Source organism: Takifugu flavidus, chromosome 10, assembly GCF_003711565.1.
Source record: "Takifugu flavidus isolate HTHZ2018 chromosome 10, ASM371156v2, whole genome shotgun sequence".
NCBI lineage: Eukaryota > Metazoa > Chordata > Actinopteri > Tetraodontiformes > Tetraodontidae > Takifugu > Takifugu flavidus.
The window spans coordinates 8,492,264-8,511,541 of NC_079529.1; the positions used below are offsets into that span (position 1 = coordinate 8,492,264).

Here is a 19,278-nt window from a genome sequence, read left to right on the forward strand (position 1 = left end):
TTCCCTTCTTTTCACTTGGGGAGATTTGTGACGTTCTCCTGAAACCATCTACCTCCATGTCGCTTTAAGCCGAAGAGAGAAATTCCCACATTCACAGAATTCAGAAGCAAGAAAAAGAGCTGAGATTTACCCTTTTGAACCATGCAAAATTAGGCAAGAATGTCTATGAAGTCTGTGGAGCAGAGAACAACGAGTTCCCGGCTGCATCTTTTGGATGGACGGACAGACACCAGTCACTCATTTAGGAGGAACCAGACAGATTATCTAGATTGTGGAACATATTTGGTCTAGAATGAGGAAACCTCTTGGTCCATCTACTCCACAAAGTCCCATTTTATCATTTCAGGTTACACTTTGGGCTGAATATTTGTCTCTCTACTCACTGTGTGATACAATTCCAGATTTTTCCTCGTCTCTATTACTTTTTTAATCTGAAGGCTCATCATTAAAGCTCTCATCAACATGTCGGCACGCATAGGCAGACTATAACTAAATGACAAAAGTCGTCATGGTTGGGAGATCAGAAAGTGACCATCAATCATGGCTTGACTGGACGTTCCGAGGATGCTAATATTCCTTAAATGTGGCTCTAATCTTCATAATAGATTCGAAGAGAGAAACTCTTGTCCAATTCCAGCCCAACTGGTCTGTGCACATGTAGGAGTGGATCCGCTTCCAATCACATTTTCTGGCAGCATTAGCTCGACCTTCAAAGCTTTGGAGCGAAGGTGTTCACGCACACGTTTAAAGTCAGACATATTTCATAACATCTTTTCAATTGAATTGGAAATTTTGGAGAATTGGAATGTTGTGATGCATTTCAGCCCTGACAACTGTTGCTAATAAGAAGCAGCATTCAGCATTTTCTGGCCAAGGTGAAGCGTCAGTGTTTGCCCCAAACGTCAGCAAGAAAACCTGGTGCAGAGGACCCAAACTCCTGTCTGCCAGCTGGGTTCATCAGGTCCGGTGTGACTCATTCAGCGGGGGCCTTTGTGATGGCATCAGAATTTTCCAAACGTTTGTTGCACCAAGTTATGTAAGACTGTCTGAGAAAGACTTTGGACTCCTGGCTCTCTGGACCGGGCCTCCAATTCTCAGGAGCAGCCTCCGAAACCCCAGAATCTGTCGCTCTCCGGTGGCAGCTTAGAGCCGGAACGGACCCAGCTGAAGATTCCATGGATTTCCACAGAATTTCCTTTAGAATTCCTGAAAACATGCTCTATTTTGATCAGGGAAGGTTAATTATGGCCGGGCTTGAATTCAGTGGGTTGCAGAAGAATGACACAGGGGGCGGATTCTGGGCTGTCGGAGACCAGAAACTGGACGCCGGTTCTCGCTTGTGTAAAAAGAGAGGGTGATTTATGTGTTGAATGGCTGTAATGTGATGGAAGCTCGCGCCTCTGAGGGTGAGAGGCAGAAGAAAAGTGCTTTGTTTTCAGAGATCCGCGCATGCGGGGCAGAGGAGCAGGAAGCCGAGTGGACGGGGAGGAGAATTCCTGCACATCTCACTTCATTTCTAAGTGATGATAGCTGCGTTGAAAGAAAAAAAATGGAACAGCACAGTTGCTTCGTGCTCGGGACGAATCCCCGGAAGGGATATGCAAATCAGCACTCATCCACTCTCTTGGAAGTTTAATTCTTCCGATTGATTGATTAATGGGTGCAGGGCAAACAGCCCTGATAACAGTTTTTGCATCTGTGGTTTAAACTACATCCCTTTTAGATGGATCCCTTTCTCATTCTTTCCTGCAATGTCTTATTTTATGCATATAGAGAAGCCTCTCACGCATTGCTTATTTTGAGGCTGCAGCCAGCTGGAATGCGAGTGTTCATATTGTTCTTTCCTTTACCGTTCCAGTCAGCCTCTGCGCTGTCGCGTGGCATCAGGATTCTGTTATTCCTGATTCCAAGAGCGCAGCCTCCCTAACTTCATTTCCTTGGAAAATGATCGGCTATGAGAGAGAAAAAAGACTTGCTGAAACGGCGCGTAGATGCTTCGAGTAACTAACAGTATTGAGATAACTGAAACGGAATTCTCCCCCTTCCGTGGGCAGCCATTGAGTTCGGGAATTAGAAACCACTTAGCAGGGAAGCTCTGCTGACTGTTTTTTTTTTTTTCCTCGGCACTTTGTGGTCGGATACCACATCCAGGCGCAGACATGACTGTTGTCGATGAGCGTCCTGTTCATCCTGGCCTGTGTTGACTCGACGCCGTGCGGGTCCTCAGATGACACCATCGGCCGACGTGATGTCAGGCAGATGTGCGTTGCACGTCCATCAAGATCGAGGCGTTGGTTTTTTATGATTCAGCACAAATCAAAACATGGACCCAAACCCAGAATGGTGGCTTTGTTGGGATCCAAAGTTTAGCTTGATGCCAGATAAAATAACTCTGATGCTCGTCAAATTAATTCCAATAATTGGAGTCACTCTTTTAATATGTGAAGCTCGTATTTGACTTATTTCATATTGGATGTTTTAAAATCACTTCTTTCCTTTATGAGCGCGCAGGCATTCCTACAGCTTCATTTTAAGATGACATTTATGGTTTTGCTTCATTTTCTCTAGATTAATTGATTTTTGTTCTTACCTTTCTTTGGTTTAAGTTTATTTTGTCTTAAAAAGGCTCCACTTTAACCTTGAGTTAAAGGTACTTTAGTCAGTTTCAATCAAAATGCTGATCTTTTCTTTGTATGTTTCTGTGTTTTGTTTGCAGAAAAAGGCTGTAAAACTTTCCACCTTTTGATAAAAATGATCATTCAAACAGGTCAGGTCATGATTTAAAGGGGAAAAAAAGATTTCTAAACCTTTCCTCTTCCTTCAGCTTTACGTTGGCGTGTTCCACATCTGAAAGACACTTCAATTTCACTTGTTTTGCAGGAACTTTCTTGTTAAAAAGGAAAACTTCTTTCAATGATCTTTGTATTATTTATTTATTTTTAACATTATTAGGGTTAAATCACCCCCTCAACCCCGTGATCATCGGAACTTGGTGTAGAGACTTCTGCTATGTTGTCACACTGCTGATTCAAAGTTTATTGGATTCAGCAGATTGGCTGTGGAATTGCCTGAATGTATCAAATATTTAACCTTAATAATGGGTCCAAGCTGCCAGGCCAAAAAGATCGCATTCTCGTGGTCTCTGAGTGGTTTCTATTCTGGGACTGAGCTGATATCTCTCTCAGAGCTGCAGGAAACCTCTGGAGTTCAGGTCAATGTCTAGACTCAGTGGTCATGAAAGATCTGGTTTAACACTTCCAGTTAATGCCGAAGGAGATGGAAGACACTGTTGCGTCTGCATCACCTGCAAAGCGACTGGGGGACCATCCTGAATGAAGTTAAAGAGAAAAACCCAACCCAATTTGCTATAGTGGGACTATTTTCACAGGCCAGATCACAGATGAAACAAGAAGCATTTTCTCTCCGCTTTAAATCAATCTGTTCCCTCTGTGGAGCGTCTCATTTCAAGGTTCTGGTTCCAATTACAGAGTTCCAAAGAAAACCAGTGAAAAGAAAAAAAAAAAACCTCCCTGTCATATCGAGCTCAGAGGACACAGACGGATCAGTAAAAACTGTCTGCTGGGACAGCGTCTTTACTGCTTTAGAGCTCTTCTTGTGCATGACACTTACGCTGGTTTCTTTTCCCTGCGGTTTGCAACTGCATGGAGTCTAAAAGCCAAGTACATGGCTGCTGGGGGAATTGTGTGGACGGCGGGCAACAATCGGCGACCTCATGGGCTTTCCACTATTTTAAAGATACGGTGTGGAAATCGATTCTTGCACGTGGCAGCCGTCGCGGCCTTCCGCAGACCCGCAGGTTGGATTTTTGTGTCAGCGGTGAGGCAGTTTCAGGTTGTTTTCTTTACCACGTGTGCTCACCACACTCAGAGGAGTCTTTAGGGTTTCATGGCCTGTTTTCTGCTGGACAAACTCATTTCACCATCCAGTGGCGACAGCCTTTGGTCAAGCTGAGATTCTAACCCTATTGGTAGATAAGAAATGTACACCTCATGGGTTTATATCCCATTATTTGGATTTATTATTGAGAAATCAACCTTGTATACCCTTAAAATATTGTTAATATTTAAGATGATTGATTTCAAAAGCACTTATTTATTGCTTGCGACGGCGCCGGGGGGGGGGGGACTTAAGAAATATTGATCTGTTCCTTTTCATTATGCTGGCAGCGTGTGTCGTGACATCATGACACTGTGGACGAGCTCTGTTGCTGCTGCAGATGCCTGATGAGATTTAGGTCAAAGTCCGTATGTGTGTGTTTTTAGGTATAATAACTCACTGCTGTAGCAGTCCGCCGTACCTCTTAAGGTCAAAGGTCACGAGGGCAGCGCTCATCTGGAACTGCAGAGTGGCAGAAAATGGGGAGTGGACGGCTGAAGAAATAAAGTGGAAGGGAGAAATAAACATCTCTGCAGCGCTGCCTGTCTGCACTGATCATCAGGACAGGCTTTTTTTGCAGCATTCAAAATGTGGGGTCTTTAACCTTATTGACCCTCTTTCCCATAAATACGTCCTTCCACGTGCCGGCAACGGCAAATGATGCTGCAGCGTCAGGTGAACATTTGGAAGGGACTATTTTTTCTTTGTTCTGGACGTCTAACAAGGAGAAATCGACAGCTGCGCAGATGATTGCTCACGTGCCTTTCAAGTCCACCGCTGGCACACTTCTAGCTGCACATTTTTGTCACAGATGTATGCAGATGTGTGTTTTTGTGTGGCCAAAAAAGTTGAGTTCTTTGAATAAACGCATGCCAGATGTCTGTGGCCAAGCAAACTTTACGCGACCCGCTGAGCCCTTTGTGAAGGGAGAAACACAAGTCTTCATAAAAGGAAATCCTAATTAGTTGCCCTTTTTTGAAACCCCCGTTTGTTTGTTTTTAACCATGAATCAGGGTTGCAACTACAGGGGACCTTCAGTGCTAATGAATCTGCTGGCTATTAAGACAATTATTCTCAGTCAGGAAAAATCGACCATCTGTGTTCAGATGTGGTCTCCTGGCCACACCTAAAGACTTTGCTTCCCACTAATATTTACATAGTATCACATGCAGATGGCTCCAACAATCAATAGGCACAAAATAAAGTCCAGATTTTATTTCTCTCTTCTTTGTTTTGCCACTGAAAACCAAAACACTCACTTTTAAAATCTGCACATAGAAAATGAGCCTAGAAACATCACTTGCCTTAGTACATTTGTCTAAATCTAGAAGAACATTTTCAATTCAGTGCTCCCATATGTATATGGAGACAAACTCGGTGATGGCCAACACCTATAACCTACTTGGTGAAGCTAATTAATGCAGATCTTGTATTTATCACAAACCTTAGCATGCCAACACTAGCATTTGTTATCTTACATTAAAATTTACTGTAACTAATGTAATGTCGGTGCACATGTTACAATTACAACAAAAAGGTCATTTGAGGTATAGAAATTTACATTTATATGATAAATTAATTCAATTATTGCTATAGAGCTTATCACAGGGACATAAGATTTATGTGCAGTGGGCCAGCTAGCTTGGCTATCTTCTTGTTTTTGTTCGAGGATGTTTGCACTCCCCTTTTCGTACCACATTCCCGACTTATCAAAACATGTTTAGGTGAAACCTTTATGTCTCTGTCTTCATCTCACTGTCTATTTTTTAACAAGGTGTCAAACTGGATTACTTTTGACATGTTTTCATTGTCTTCAGCCCTTCACCTGCCATGCCTTCCATTTTATGAGCAGATTCCAGGCAGAGGGCAATGTTTTTACTATCACCAGCACATGTAGGAGGTGTTGCCAGTGACGGTAACCAGATGCTTTTGTTGAGTATTACCGGTATATATGATGCGGGTGGTGAAAAAAGGGATCTTTTTCATCCGGAGATTATCCACCAGAGAAGGATGTCCATGGTTTGGAGATAAAAAGGGAATGCTTTGTAGAAAGGAGGCGATAACTATGATTAATGATTATTTGGTGAGGCTCAAGGCTCCGAAATGAAGCAGCGTTTCCTCAGAATCTGGGGTCAACATTAAAATCCCTGAGATCATCATTCTTTAATCAAGTCCTTGTCGAGGCCAGAAAGAGAGAAAACCCAACTGTACATACTCCAAATAAAGAACAAAAGTTTACTTCTTGATCCTTGATATAATGATTTATGGTGTTTGTTTTTCTTGTGTTGCAGAGGGCTGTTCATCTCCATTCACGACCGTGGTCATATTTCCACATTGCTCCAGAACTGGCCAGAAAAGGACATCAGGGTAAATCGCTGCTACTCTTGTTGTCACAGTGACTAAAATATTGACTAATTGGTATTGAATAATTGGATATTGGTTCTACACAATATATATTACAATATATTTGTACAGAAAGGAAGTAGTCAATTATCTTTATTGAGGTGCAACTAAAGATGATGTCTAAACTATTTTCACACCTTTGTGATAAACTATCTGGAGTAAAAGCGTTCCATCTTATCACAAGGCTGAGGACACAAAGACTCAATGTACACAACCATAAATTGCATATACTGACTCTATTGTGCTGGGATGTTGATATGTGTCACTCTAAAATACTCGCGGAAGAGTTGAGACCCAGTACAGACGGTCCAGGTGATCCAGGACGCGCTGGAAGAGGTGGGTACTGTTCGGTAAGGCTTCACCAGCCATGGCTGGAATGACGGAACCAGTTGGCATTCCTGGCATGTCAGATATACCTGCAGCCTGGGCCACCTGCTCATAGCTGTCAGCAACAGGGGCAATTAGCTCAGCGCTGGCCCGCTGCCCCTCTTTGTCAGGGCCATCTTATCGTAAAGTCTCCTAATGCTGCCTTTTTACGTTCAGAAGGGCAAATGGGAGCCAAAGTCATCCGCAGATAAGCCCCCGGCTGCATGGCTGTCATATTAATGAGCGATCATTGGAAAAATGGGAGGGCAGTATTAACAGTAATAAATAGAGTCATTATAAATTTTATATACTGAATTGGGAGCCTAGTGACAGCCTGCAGGAGGGACAAGGCTGGAAAGCTGTGGCACCATCTGTAAAACACTGGAACATTTTAAATCAAACACTTCTGCTGGTTATATCAAGTCTTACATAATTGATTTGTTTTACGGTGTGGAAATAACCTGGAGTGTATTTGCAGCCTAATAAGTAAAGTGACTTTTGAGTGGAAAGCCAGGAGGGTGTGGGAGGTTCTGGCTGGCCCTGAGGAAACAAAAAGGGTTGTTTTTGTTGAACTATACCACTCAGTCCAGCTTTTCATCAGATAAAGCATTTCAGAATATGGATTGTTTATGTTGTGTTGGTTTCTGCAGGCTGTCTGTGTGACAGATGGGGAGAGGATCCTGGGGCTAGGAGACCTGGGCTGCAACGGAATGGGCATCCCAGTAGGCAAACTGGCCCTCTACACAGCCTGTGGAGGGGTGCCACCACAGCAGTGTCTGCCTGTCATGCTGGACGTGGGCACAGACAATGAGGTATGAACCAGGAGAGGAACTTTAATGACACAGTAGAACAAGTGTTCTTTTATATTCAATCTCCAACACGTCAAATACATTTTCACACGTTTAACAGCACATGGCAGCTTGAACAACTACCTCCACAACTTTCCAGTGTTCTCTGGAACAGATGTGAAACAGCGTCATGTTTTCAGCCCGGGCCGTTTCTGGCGCACGTGTCCTGACCCTGTTCAGTTGGCCTTTTCACCAAATGAACGGAACGAATAAGGCAGATGTGAGAGGACCTTCTTCACCTGGAGTCTTATTATACCTCTACATATCATCCCTGGAGGGAACTTATGGAGCTGCTCACGTAGTGCTTTTTCATAGTTTTCCTCACCTCGCTCGTCTCGGCTGCCTCAAAGAAATTGTAAATGTTAAAAATAAACGAACCTGACATTTATAAGTAAGGTGCTCCTCCACAGCAAGGGCCTTAGCAGTCAGGAAACACCCTTTACTTAAGCAAAGTAAGCAACTCCGCTGAAGGCTGCCAACAGGGAAAGCACCTTTTCTCCCCTGCCAGACTGTGAGAGCAGCAGCCAAAATATCTGCCCACCTACACCTCCTGTGTGGCCTCTGCTCTCAGTGACGACTTCTCTGACGGATGATTTAAACTCTGGCTTTAAAACACTGTTCCTGGATCCTTAAACACACTAAAATTAGTCTGCGCACACTTCTATATATACTCTCTAAGTCTTGCTGATGGGTGTGGCGGCTTTATTCTGCCAGCACAGCTGAGCTCAGCTTGTATGCAACTGTCCACGTTTTGGTCCTTTAAGTTTTTGTCTCAGTGGGATTAAAGTCTTGTGAGGATGATTGTGGCTTCCAGGTCCTCCATCTCTGTATCTTTTACAGGCCTGGCCTCCACACTGTCCTATCGTACAGCCTATTCCTGCACTGTCATCAGAAAACTGGCTCCGTGTCGTTCACGTCACTGGGCTTGGGTCATTCCGGTTGGAGGTGATAGGCTCGTCTGCAGACGCTACGGCGCCCATTTTAGTCATTTAATTCGAGATTAGATGCACTTTTCTTGCATTTTTCCAGACAACCAGGACACGATATCTCCATCAGCTGTTGTGAATCAGTGCACGAGAGGAAGTGATGAAGCCAAGTAAACAATAGGCTCGCACCATATACCACAGAAATATGTTGTTTGGCAGATGTAAACAGCTGTCCTTTGTCTGCACGGAGCTCTACAGCATTTCAAAACTGGTTGCAAATCTGTCAGTGATGAGAGGAAATACAGAAGAAATGGGTTGTTTACAGCCTAGATTCTGTCGGCAGCATTCCCGCACATGCATGTCAGCGGGTCTGCTGTTGTTTTCCCATCTGTTTAGAGGTGAAACGTACCTGTTTGCCCCTCTTGCCCCTTGGAATCCCATCTCCTTCTGCGCCCGTGCCTTGATGACATGATTAATGCGAGAAGGTGATGGAGGTTGTGATAGCTCGCAGTGGTACCTCTCTATTATTAAAATAACTCTTATTATGGGATTATGTTTGGGTAAGATATGAAGGTAGATATGAAACATGAGGAAACTTCCCGTGAAGGAAGCAGATGGACCGTCTGACCCCTTTTCTCTAAACTACAGTTGCTAGATTACAGCTGGTCTGGGTCTGGTTAACAGGAACCAACACATCACTCTACACAAATGAGTGTTTCTTTTTTTCATGCAGATTAATATGAGAGCTGTGCAGGATTCTTTAAGAAGTAGTGATAAACCGTCACTATCTTATAGTTCTAATCTCTCTGGTGCCTGCTGGTGTTTATCCTTTATCCTCCTGTTAGCTCTCTGGAGTGAGAGAATCACCTGGAATAACCTCTCCCCCCCTCTCTCTCTCTCCCTCTCTCTCTTTCGCTCTCTCTTTCTTTCTCTCTCATACACACGCACCGAAGTGAGAATCCATGATGTCATCCTAGACAATGTGTCGTTTATACGCCTGACTTTATCTAGAACAAATGCTGGCTCCTCATCATTATTCATGGAAGGGTCCTGCTGAAATAAATGGCTGAACATTGTCACTGTGATTAAAAAAAATATCCAAATAACAATTATTCTACACGCTAAATACAGCAGAAAGAGTTCACACTGAATCTGCAGAGCCGTGCAGCAGAAGCTTCCCCCCTCAGCTCATATGAAAATGTTTAGCTTGTTTTGGTTACAGTTACACTCGGCTATTAGTGGCCATTAAAAGACTGCCAGGAAACGAGTCGTCAATGTCAAATAAATACGTCCTTAAATAAGCCTGTAGACATGGCAGCTCTTGACCCCGCCATGGAATGGTGACTGCTCCATTCTGAGGCATCCCAGTGGCAGCCTGTAATCACACACTGGAGTCAAAGTCCCAGTCCTGAAGCGTGACATCATTAGGGATACACTTTCCCATCCTCTACAGGCTTAATTTCCCTGGGAGCTAAACTGTACAGAGTCAAGTACATTAAGATTTGTCCTCTGCTGCTCCATACATGCAATACTGTTCAAGCAGGCACACACCAACCGAGCTCGGTGCCCTTTCCTGTGCCATCTCTATATATTTTATATGCTGAGAAGGAAAAGGAGAAATGTCTTTATTGGACAAGAATTCAAATAAAATGTTTATTGTCTCAGAGTTTAAAAAAAAATATGTGATCCATCCATCTACTGCTTTTTCCTGGTTTGGGGTCAAATGGGTTTATGGAGCAGGACGTGACAGGAATCCATCCGGACAGGTCATCAGTCCACATGGCAAAAATGTTTATTTCTTTTTCAAATTTGACATTTAATTATGACATTGACTTAAATACTTCCTAGAGTCAGGCCTCAAGAAGCTATTCAAGGAACTGAAGGTTTGGCACTTTTTCACCGGCTGTGTGTGTGTGTGTGTGTGTGTGTGTGTGTGTGTGTGTGTGTGTGTGTGTGTGTGTGTGTGTGCGGGTGTGTGTGTGCGGGTGTGTGTGTGGGTGTGTGTGGTATTGTACATGCTATGTGTTAAAAGATACACATTCTACTAGCAAATTGAGGACATTTTGACTGGTCCTCACATCTTCAAAGGGCTGTTTGAGGGTTCAGACTCTGCCTTAAGGTCAAGGTTTGCATTGGGTTTAGGTCTAGGTCAGGCTTAGGTCAGGCTTAGGCACTTAGCTCTGGTGGCTAGGGTTTTGGTTAGGGACTGGAGAATGGATTTTATGTATAATGGTCCTCACAATGATAGAAGTACAAAGATGTGTGTACATTCTTCTTTGAGAGAAAAACATTTCCTTACATTTCTTGTTTAACCTGCATTGAAAATTGATTTATTGAATTACAATTTAAAACAACAAAAGTACATATGCAAAAATGTATTGTTATTTTATCATCCTCATGAAACATATAGGGATCAAGCCTGTTGTACCTGCTCCCGCTTAAAGGATAGAATTCCTGACTGAAATCAGCAATTCCCCTCCATTTTCGATCAATGACCTCCACAGAGTAATCGGACGTTCTCCAGTAGAGATAAAACCTTCAAAGCAAAGCTGTCTCCTTCATCAGGCCTTGTCAGATTGTCTTTCCATGTGTCCCTGCAGGACCTGCTCAGAGATCCGCTCTACATTGGACTGAAACATAAAAGGGTGCGAGGCCAGGCCTATGACGACCTGTTGGATGAATTTATGAAGGCTGTTTCAGAGAGGTAAGACAATTCTGGCCTTAGATCTCCCACTGCCCACCGTCTGTGGGCTGGCTGCTGCTGGCATGTTAATGTAGACAGCACATGGTGCTATTGAGAGAAAAATGTTAAGCAGTTTAGCACAGTTCCTGCGTGCAAGGAGAGCCAAAACCTGTGCAACTGGACGCTCTGGAACTCAAGTCCAGATAATGGTTTGGTTTCTTTGGACTTGGTTTCTTTTGGTTGCTTATCGACGCCAATTAAAACTCAAGCTGATAGGAAAGATGGAGTCAGATGTTTTGAACTGAAGACCTGTTTCCTGATATTTGTCATATCTCTCATATATTGCATGATTCTTCCTACCTGTGTCATGCTTCCATCCCAACCACGCACACACATGGGCCTGGTTAACAAAAGTCCTAACCCGGAGAAACCAGACCCAGAGGGAGAGTCCTGGGCCTGGGCCCCCTCCAGCTGGCACCAGGAAGCCACGTCTCTTAACAACCGGGTAGCTTCTCAACTGCAGGGAGCAGTGAAGCTTTCTCCTCCAAGGAGCCAGAAATTGGTGGAAAATGAGTAATTATGGTTCTCCAGGATCAAGCGACTGATTACAGTTCTGCTTTCTCTTTAGTAATATTCATGTTTAGCTTTCGGAGGAACCAACCAAAAATATAACTGAACGGCTCAATACCAAAAGTCTGGAAGGAGCCGTGACTGGAAATCCCTCTGAATGGTTACTGATGTAACCTGGACTTGGTTCCAGGCCAGGCAGCCATTCTCCTGCTCTACTGTTGAGCTCGAACAACCAGCAGGTGTTGTTTGATGCTCTCAGGCAGAACGGAATTATCCCTAATCCCACGATTCCCGCACACACCCTGCGAGGCACTTTAAAAGTTTCTTCAAAGTTTACTGTCACATTTATCTTCCTTCTTGTTCTTTTGTGAGCTTTTTTCCCTTTTTTAATCCCTTTTCCAAGTCTGTAGAGTGGAAATATGGATGAATACAACTATTAAAGTCCTCTACCACCGTAGTTCATGCAACAGGAACTCTTTTCAGGCCAAGCATACACATAATTACACCCTAATGATTGAATAATAGCCCTAATTTTCAGGGATATAATTAATGCTCTTATAGGAGAGGTGTCAGAAGTAATTTGTGTTATTTGGCACAATAGATTCCAGGTTGTGTGGTATTTAACCCCGGCAGCCTGCAATCGTATGGCCTTTTTTAGTAACAGCACAGAGGTCCATAGATGGATGGATAGATGGATTGAGGAGGAGAGGAATGAAAGTAGAATGCATCTATTTTCCTTAATGACAGGTCTGGAGTTTGAGAAATAACGTGTGTTGAGAGCTGCTGGTTCTCCTGAGAATGGGTGCAGTTGTGGGGGTATATTAATGCTACTGCCACAGATTCCTGTGGGGACGGAGCTATAACAGAGACCCCGTGTGTGTGTGTGTGTGTGTGTGTGTGTGTGTGTGTGTGTGTGTGTGTGTGGTGTGTGTGTGTGTGTGTGTGTGTGTGTGTGTGTGTGTGTGTGTGTGTGTGTGTACACACCACTACACGTATATTCACACAGGTTGAACAGCTGTGTTTGGACAGAGCCAACCTTGCTGGTGACCTTCCAGCCTTGTTCTTTATGAATTTATATCCTCCCCTCTGGCTTCAGTCTTCAAGCTGCAGGTTTGTTTGATGGAGACCTTCATCAGACCTTCATCATGCCTTCATCGGGATCATTCATTCATAGGAAGACGCTTGTCATCTCCTGGTCCACCTTATTCAAGTCATTAACACCAAGTGGTCTTATCAGAAGAAAAGCCGCAGCATATCTGGGGTCTTTGTTGTCTTGGAGGTGTTTGCCAGAAGGTTAAACAAAGTTAAGGCGGCAAATGTCAGCGCCTGCTCTTGTCTTACTGCCTTGGTCGCTTCCCAAATCCCTCTGTGTGGTTTGGAATAAATCAGTCTAATGAAAACACAGGACTTATTGGATGTTTTGGAATGCGTTATGAGAATGTATGGAATTTTTTAACTTCTTACACAAAATGAGGAGATCTTATCAGGTCAAAATGAGAGGATAATAATGTTCACATGACAGAGCTCACCATGTTGCCTCTATAACACACACACACACACACACACACACACACACACACACTTGCACGCGTGTGGTTTTTCTGTGCGCCAGTTCTGGCAGGTCATGTTCTTGAGCTACACAGCTGTTGTATTTTGTTATATTTTGATGTGGTTGTGGTTTAAAATGTCTTCATGGCATCGTTCAGCACCTATGAACATGTACAGGCGGGGCCGTTCTTACCTGTTCGGACACGGTTGGGGCCGATATGAGTCTTCTGGCTGCGCGATCACACCCTCATCCTGTTTCAATGATTCAAACTAAAAGGAGATGTAAAAGAGTCTGAGTCTCAAGTGTTTTGAGGTAATTAAAAGCTACTCTCTCATCCATTTCAAAATATCAACGTGTTTGATTTTAGTCTGTATTCCACAAGAGGAGGTGAAGGAGGAAACAGAAAGAGGTTAGATTTAATACCCGTGTTAAAGTTGTAAATGGTGTAATGATAAAAGCACTGCTGTCTTTGGGTCTGTGCGTCCTTCCCTGTTACATTTTCCCATCTTTTATTGGATTTTTCTCTTCACAGTGGGAAATAAAGCCTGGGTTTTGAATCTCAGGGTGTGTCCGCTTCACTGCCCTTGATACTTAAGCATAGATACAAAAGCAAATCTCACTTTCTTTGTCCAGGAGACTCTTTTTCGCTCCTCTGCAAAAGAGAGTGCATTCTTACATTTCCGTCTGCCATTCAGGAGGTTGTCAAGACGAGGCAGCCGATTTTTTACGGTAGAATAGTAACTAAGGAACACATATGACCTTTGATGATGCTTTAGGCAAACACACACATTCACACAGCCATGAATCAAAGAGCTTTCTGTCTTGTTCTGTCTTTCCACATTTCTAAAACCAAAGCTAATCACTGTGTAGCTTCAGGAGTACGTACGTATGGAACAAAAGACACCAATTTAAAGAAATCCCGCTGACATTTCAGTTAGAGACAGGACCGGTGCTGCAATGGACTGGATGAGAGAGGGGGTTCTGTTTGGGATAAGCATGTGCAGATCTGTGTGAGGACTTGGATCAACCAATCAAGGGAATAGCTGACATCCTTGAACTGAGAACACACGCAGGATTCGGGCATGAATTGTAAGGCGGGGGCTCCACCGGCAGCTGGGCCCGGCCACCTCTGTGCCCGCCTGTCTCCATCTCCTAAAGCCCCAACACAATGAAAAGTTTACGGTTCTCTTCTTGGGCTCATTACTCATCCGCTCTGTGCAGCCTCTCAGTGCTTTAACGCTGCGCTCTGCTTGATAGAAAACACATTTCTCTCTGCAGCGTACTGCCGTGCTGGCAGGAAGTCATGGGAGCTGTGGCTCTCTGTACGAGAAATCCCTGTTTTCCACAGAGGAAAAGAATAAGATGACCCAGTGCTGACAGTACCTCACCTGGACATCCTGTTTTATTGCCATTACTCGGGCCGACTGTCTTTTCTTTGCCTTTCTTTGTCTCGCCTCCACTCAAGCGTCATCTTCACCCTGTTGAATATTGGCGCCGCTGCTACTGCAGCATATAAAACAGCGTCTGCGAACAATGACATTTCCAGGGCTGGGTGTGATTTGTGGTTTGACTGAAATGCAGAAGAAAGTAAAGGTTTGTGCAGGCTGCAGGCCCGGTGTTGCCACACAACACGCAGATCTGCAGCGCGATGTTACTCAGTATTTCATTTTTCTGCCACTTCGTTCAACTGGCAAACACACTGATGGCACAGATTCGCCCGGTGTTGATTTGTGTTGTGTCTGATGCGACGTGGTCCGCCTTCACCACGCAGAGGGCAAGGGTTACCTCCTTTTCCTACAGCTGAAACACAGCCGTCGCACAGCAAACATCCAGTAAATTCCTGAGCAAAAGTCCATCTGTTGAAAGGCACTGGAACTCAGATTCCACTTTGTTGCTGCTCAGTCCCAGTTACAGCCTCATAATTCTGACCTTAACTCTTATTTCTGTAGCATGATGTTTGCCTGGACTCCCTGGCATGAGCGTCGCCTCCTCTGCTAGGTGGTCTGAGCAGCATCTTGTTAATTGGAGTGCTACTTTTTTACTGAGAGACTGGGTGGGCTCTGTATTCTTTTCCATCATATGTGGTGTTTGGGGGGGGGTTCTGCTCTCCGTGACCTCCCTGACGGAGCCTCTTGTCAGGTGCCCCCGTAAAGCCACAGAAACAGGTGTCAGCTTGTCAAATGTCTGTTAAACAGCAGACAGTAAAGGCTTTTTAATTTCCACTTTTGACGAGACTTGTAACAAATGCAACATTTTAATGAGGCTGTGAAGGTTCAGGGAACTTGATGCACCCTGAGGTCACCATGACCGCCCCCGGGTTCTCACCTCTGAGCTTTGTGCTGCAGTGAGAGAGCGCCCCCTAGAGGACGGACATGTCTTACTCGCCCTCTGTGCGTGTGTGTGTGTGTGTGTGTGTGCAAAGGCCCGGTGAATGAATTCTTCCTGGTGTTTCAGGTATGGAATGGACTGTTTGATCCAGTTTGAGGATTTTGCAAACATTAACGCCTTTCGTCTGCTGAGCAAGTACCGCAACAAGTACTGCACCTTCAACGATGACATCCAAGGTAACACAAAACTCTTCATTCCTTAACCACCCAGGTATAAGACCAACTCCAGCATGTCCATCTGGAGGCCAAATTACTCTGAATTCTTCGCAGGCACGGCTGCAGTCGCGGTTGCTGGACTGCTGGCTGCTCTCCGACTCACTAAGAGCAGGATGTCTGACCACACCATCGTGTTCCAAGGTGCAGGAGAGGTACGTGTCACATTTCTGGTAGCAGAGAACTTTAGGGAAAAGCACAATGTCTTTATCAATGGACGATTTCCCATTTAGGCAGCCATGGGCATCGCTGAGCTCATCGCCATGGCCATGGAGAAGGAGGGCCTGACTGAGGAGGAGAGTCTGAGGAAGATCTGGATGGTTGATTCCAAAGGTCTCATCGTCAAGGTGCCTCAGTTCAGCACTGCAAATACATACCTGAGTATAAAGAATCTTACAGCATATTTGTTTTTGGCCATCGTAAAGAAACACACGTCGAAAGTAATGAAAAAAATAAAGGGAAGAAGATGAAAACATCAGGTTCCGCAATTAGGAAGACTTAGATTTGTTTTTCTCTTAAACGGTTGTTCCGAGGTTTGGCTTGGAATCTTTGTGAAAAAAAAAAGCAAGATGACCACTGACATCTGTTCCACATCTGCTTTGTCCACAAGATCTATGTTATTAATCCCACCTCCTCCTCCTCCTCCGCTTTACCTCCTGGCGTTTTTACTCTTCCTTCTTCTCTGCCAGCGGTGCTCCTCTCACTCTTCCATCCCACCTGTCTTCTGCACATTCTTGCCTGTGTTTTTCCAAACTGGATGGAGATGCTTCAACATTCCTTCAACATGGAGGGAAAAAAAACACATGTGGACCATCAACACGTTTGCTGTTTCCATCGCTGGTTTAATGTCTTTTTTTGGTCTCCTGCGTGATCATCCTGTCTCCAACTCATCAGGGCCGAGAACATCTGACTCACGAGAAGGAGAGGTTTGCTCACGAGCACCCGCAAATGAAGAAACTGGAGGATGTGGTTCGGGAACTGAAGCCCACAGCCATCATTGGTAGGATGGTACAGTTGGTGGTTGGAGAGAGGCGGCAGACAGAGTGACGTCTCTTTGTCTCAGGTGTGGCAGCGGTTGCTGGAGCCTTCACCGAGCAGATCATCAGGGATATGGCTTCCTTCAATGAGCAGCCAATCATCTTTGCCCTCAGCAACCCGACCAGCAAGGCCGAGTGCACGGCCGAGCAGTGCTACACGCTGACAGAGGTACGTGTTCCAAACACCCCCGAATCTGTTCCTGGAATGTGAATAACCACCGATATGTCCTGCAGGGTCGGGGCATTTTCGCCAGCGGGAGCCCGTTTGACCCCGTCACGCTGCCTGATGGGAGGACCCTCCATCCTGGTCAGGGGAACAATGCCTACATCTTCCCCGGGGTGGGCCTGGGTGTCATCGCCTGCTCCATCAGACACATAACAGAGGAAATCTTCCTCACCGCAGCAGAGGTCAGTCATTGACCTTAAAATTACGATACCGTCAAATGACTGACTTTCTATTTCATTTTCTACTCTTTGCTCAGCCGAATTACAGTTGTAAATTGTTGAAATATCCACCTTGTCTCCCTTTTTAAAGGCTCTGGCTAACCTGGTGACAGAGAAGGATCTAAATGAAGGACGGCTGTATCCTACTCTCAACTCCATCGGGGACGTTTCTCTCAAACTGGCCGTTAAGGTGAGAGAGTGCCCACACAGAGCAGCTGGAGGCTCTGGAACCGGTAAAATGATATTTCTGTAAATCTTACAGATCATGGAATATGCCTACGGACACAACCTGGCCACCCTTCGCCCAGAGCCATCCGACAAGGAAGCATATGTGCGCTCGCTCATCTACAGCACTGAATACGATGACTTTACTGTGGACTCGTACCGCTGGCCAGAGGACAGCATGACTGTCCAGTCATGCAAACTTTAATGTAGATTATGAGAGATTATATAAAAATGTTCCAGGGATAGGTTTCTCACAATATTACTTTTTAAAAGAAAGTGCTCCCTTTAGTTCTACTTGATTGTACTGACTATAATCCAAAATTTTATGTGCAATAAAATGTTTTGAGTAATACTTTCTAACTCTTATTACATTACTTGTGTAATATTATTATATAGGTCCACATAAATTGTGTATGTACAATGAAAAGAAATACATGAAACAAAAATATCCTTGTCTTTTAACTCCCCCTATCGGCAGAATTCTATAACTACTATATTGATATATTTTTAATTGTACACACAATTGGACTGTGAATGTATGTGTGTTTTTGTGCATAAAACCAAGGATGATTTTACATTAATTAATCGATCGCTGGCGAGACAGGACAGGACCAGAGGCTTTGTTTGGACTGCTGCCCATTCCAGTCTGAAATCAATAGAGGAGCAGGCAGACCAGTCAGCGTCCAGTGTTGGGCGTCTCACCCCGGGCAACATTATTGTGAGAAGAGCTTTTGTTTTCCTTCTCGCTCCAAAGTCCCGTTGAATTCCACCCCGGGCAACCACCCCTCTGACATAATGATCAATATGTCTCAATGTCAACACATGCAGTCAGACCATTAAATGGCGCATCTCAGTTCCATCACTGCGGTCGTCTGCACTTAAAACAGTGAGTTCTCGAATTAAAGGCCAAGTTTTCCAGAGAAAGTCATCTCGAACCAATCACAAGCCCCAAACAAACTTCTAAATTTGACTTTGTTGCAATTAGTGACCTCATCAGGAGCAGATGAGGTAGAAATCAGCTGTTTTTGACTCTTTAGAGTGTTTGTTGCTTCTCTTGTATCTGAACATGCTTGTAAATATTAATTTTAGAAATTGGAAATCAGCATGTTCCCGTTCTGAAGGGCTCCTGCATGCTGAGGCCTCTGAAGGGGAGCCCTGTCAGCTCTGAGAGGTCTCACCTCCCGTCACTCTCTGACGGGAGGTGAGACATGATTGGTAGATGTGACCCCTCATCATTTTGACCTTGTTTACACGTTCATTAAATGGCACATCGTTGAGACCTTGTGATCATTACCAATCAGTGAAGCCCCCTGGGGGTGTGTCAGCCTGCCTGAATCGGTCTACCCATCCTCCCTGATGCCTGTCTGACATTGAGCCCCAAACCCTCCCAAACTGCACACCCTCACATCCCCACCCTCCAACAGTAGTTCAGACTTTTAATATTGTGTCACAGTTAAAAAATTTAACTTATTCTGTGCAAAATTTGTACAATTCCACAACATTTTAAATTTGTTTTTCTTGAAACGATAAGAAAGAAATTGCACATTGACCAACAGAGGGCGCCCAAACATTGTGGGAGCAGAGAAAAACCACTGCAGTGCAAAGTTAGAAAGTAGTTTAGTAAATGCACATATTTATTTATGCTCAAGTTGAGCATAAGGAAATGTGAGGAGCTGCTCAATGAGCACTCCTCACCATTAACGACATCTCCTTGTGTTGCTAATGGGTGA

General features: G+C 44.4%; 1 protein-coding gene across 1 annotated transcript in view; it reads left to right on the forward strand.

Annotated features, from left to right (window-relative positions):
• Positions 1-17,900, forward strand: part of me1 (malic enzyme 1, NADP(+)-dependent, cytosolic) — a 47,748-nt gene extending 29,848 nt beyond the window's left edge. Inside the window, exons 4-14 of the mRNA XM_057045295.1 lie at positions 6,189-6,264; positions 7,317-7,478; positions 11,041-11,144; positions 15,697-15,806; positions 15,900-15,997; positions 16,076-16,189; positions 16,737-16,842; positions 16,906-17,048; positions 17,114-17,287; positions 17,415-17,513; positions 17,586-17,900. Coding sequence (XP_056901275.1) covers positions 6,189-6,264; positions 7,317-7,478; positions 11,041-11,144; positions 15,697-15,806; positions 15,900-15,997; positions 16,076-16,189; positions 16,737-16,842; positions 16,906-17,048; positions 17,114-17,287; positions 17,415-17,513; positions 17,586-17,753 — 1,354 coding nt within the window. The 3' untranslated portion in view covers positions 17,754-17,900. The remainder of the gene's footprint in view (positions 1-6,188; positions 6,265-7,316; positions 7,479-11,040; positions 11,145-15,696; positions 15,807-15,899; positions 15,998-16,075; positions 16,190-16,736; positions 16,843-16,905; positions 17,049-17,113; positions 17,288-17,414; positions 17,514-17,585) is intronic.
• Positions 17,901-19,278: the final 1,378 nt, after the last annotated feature.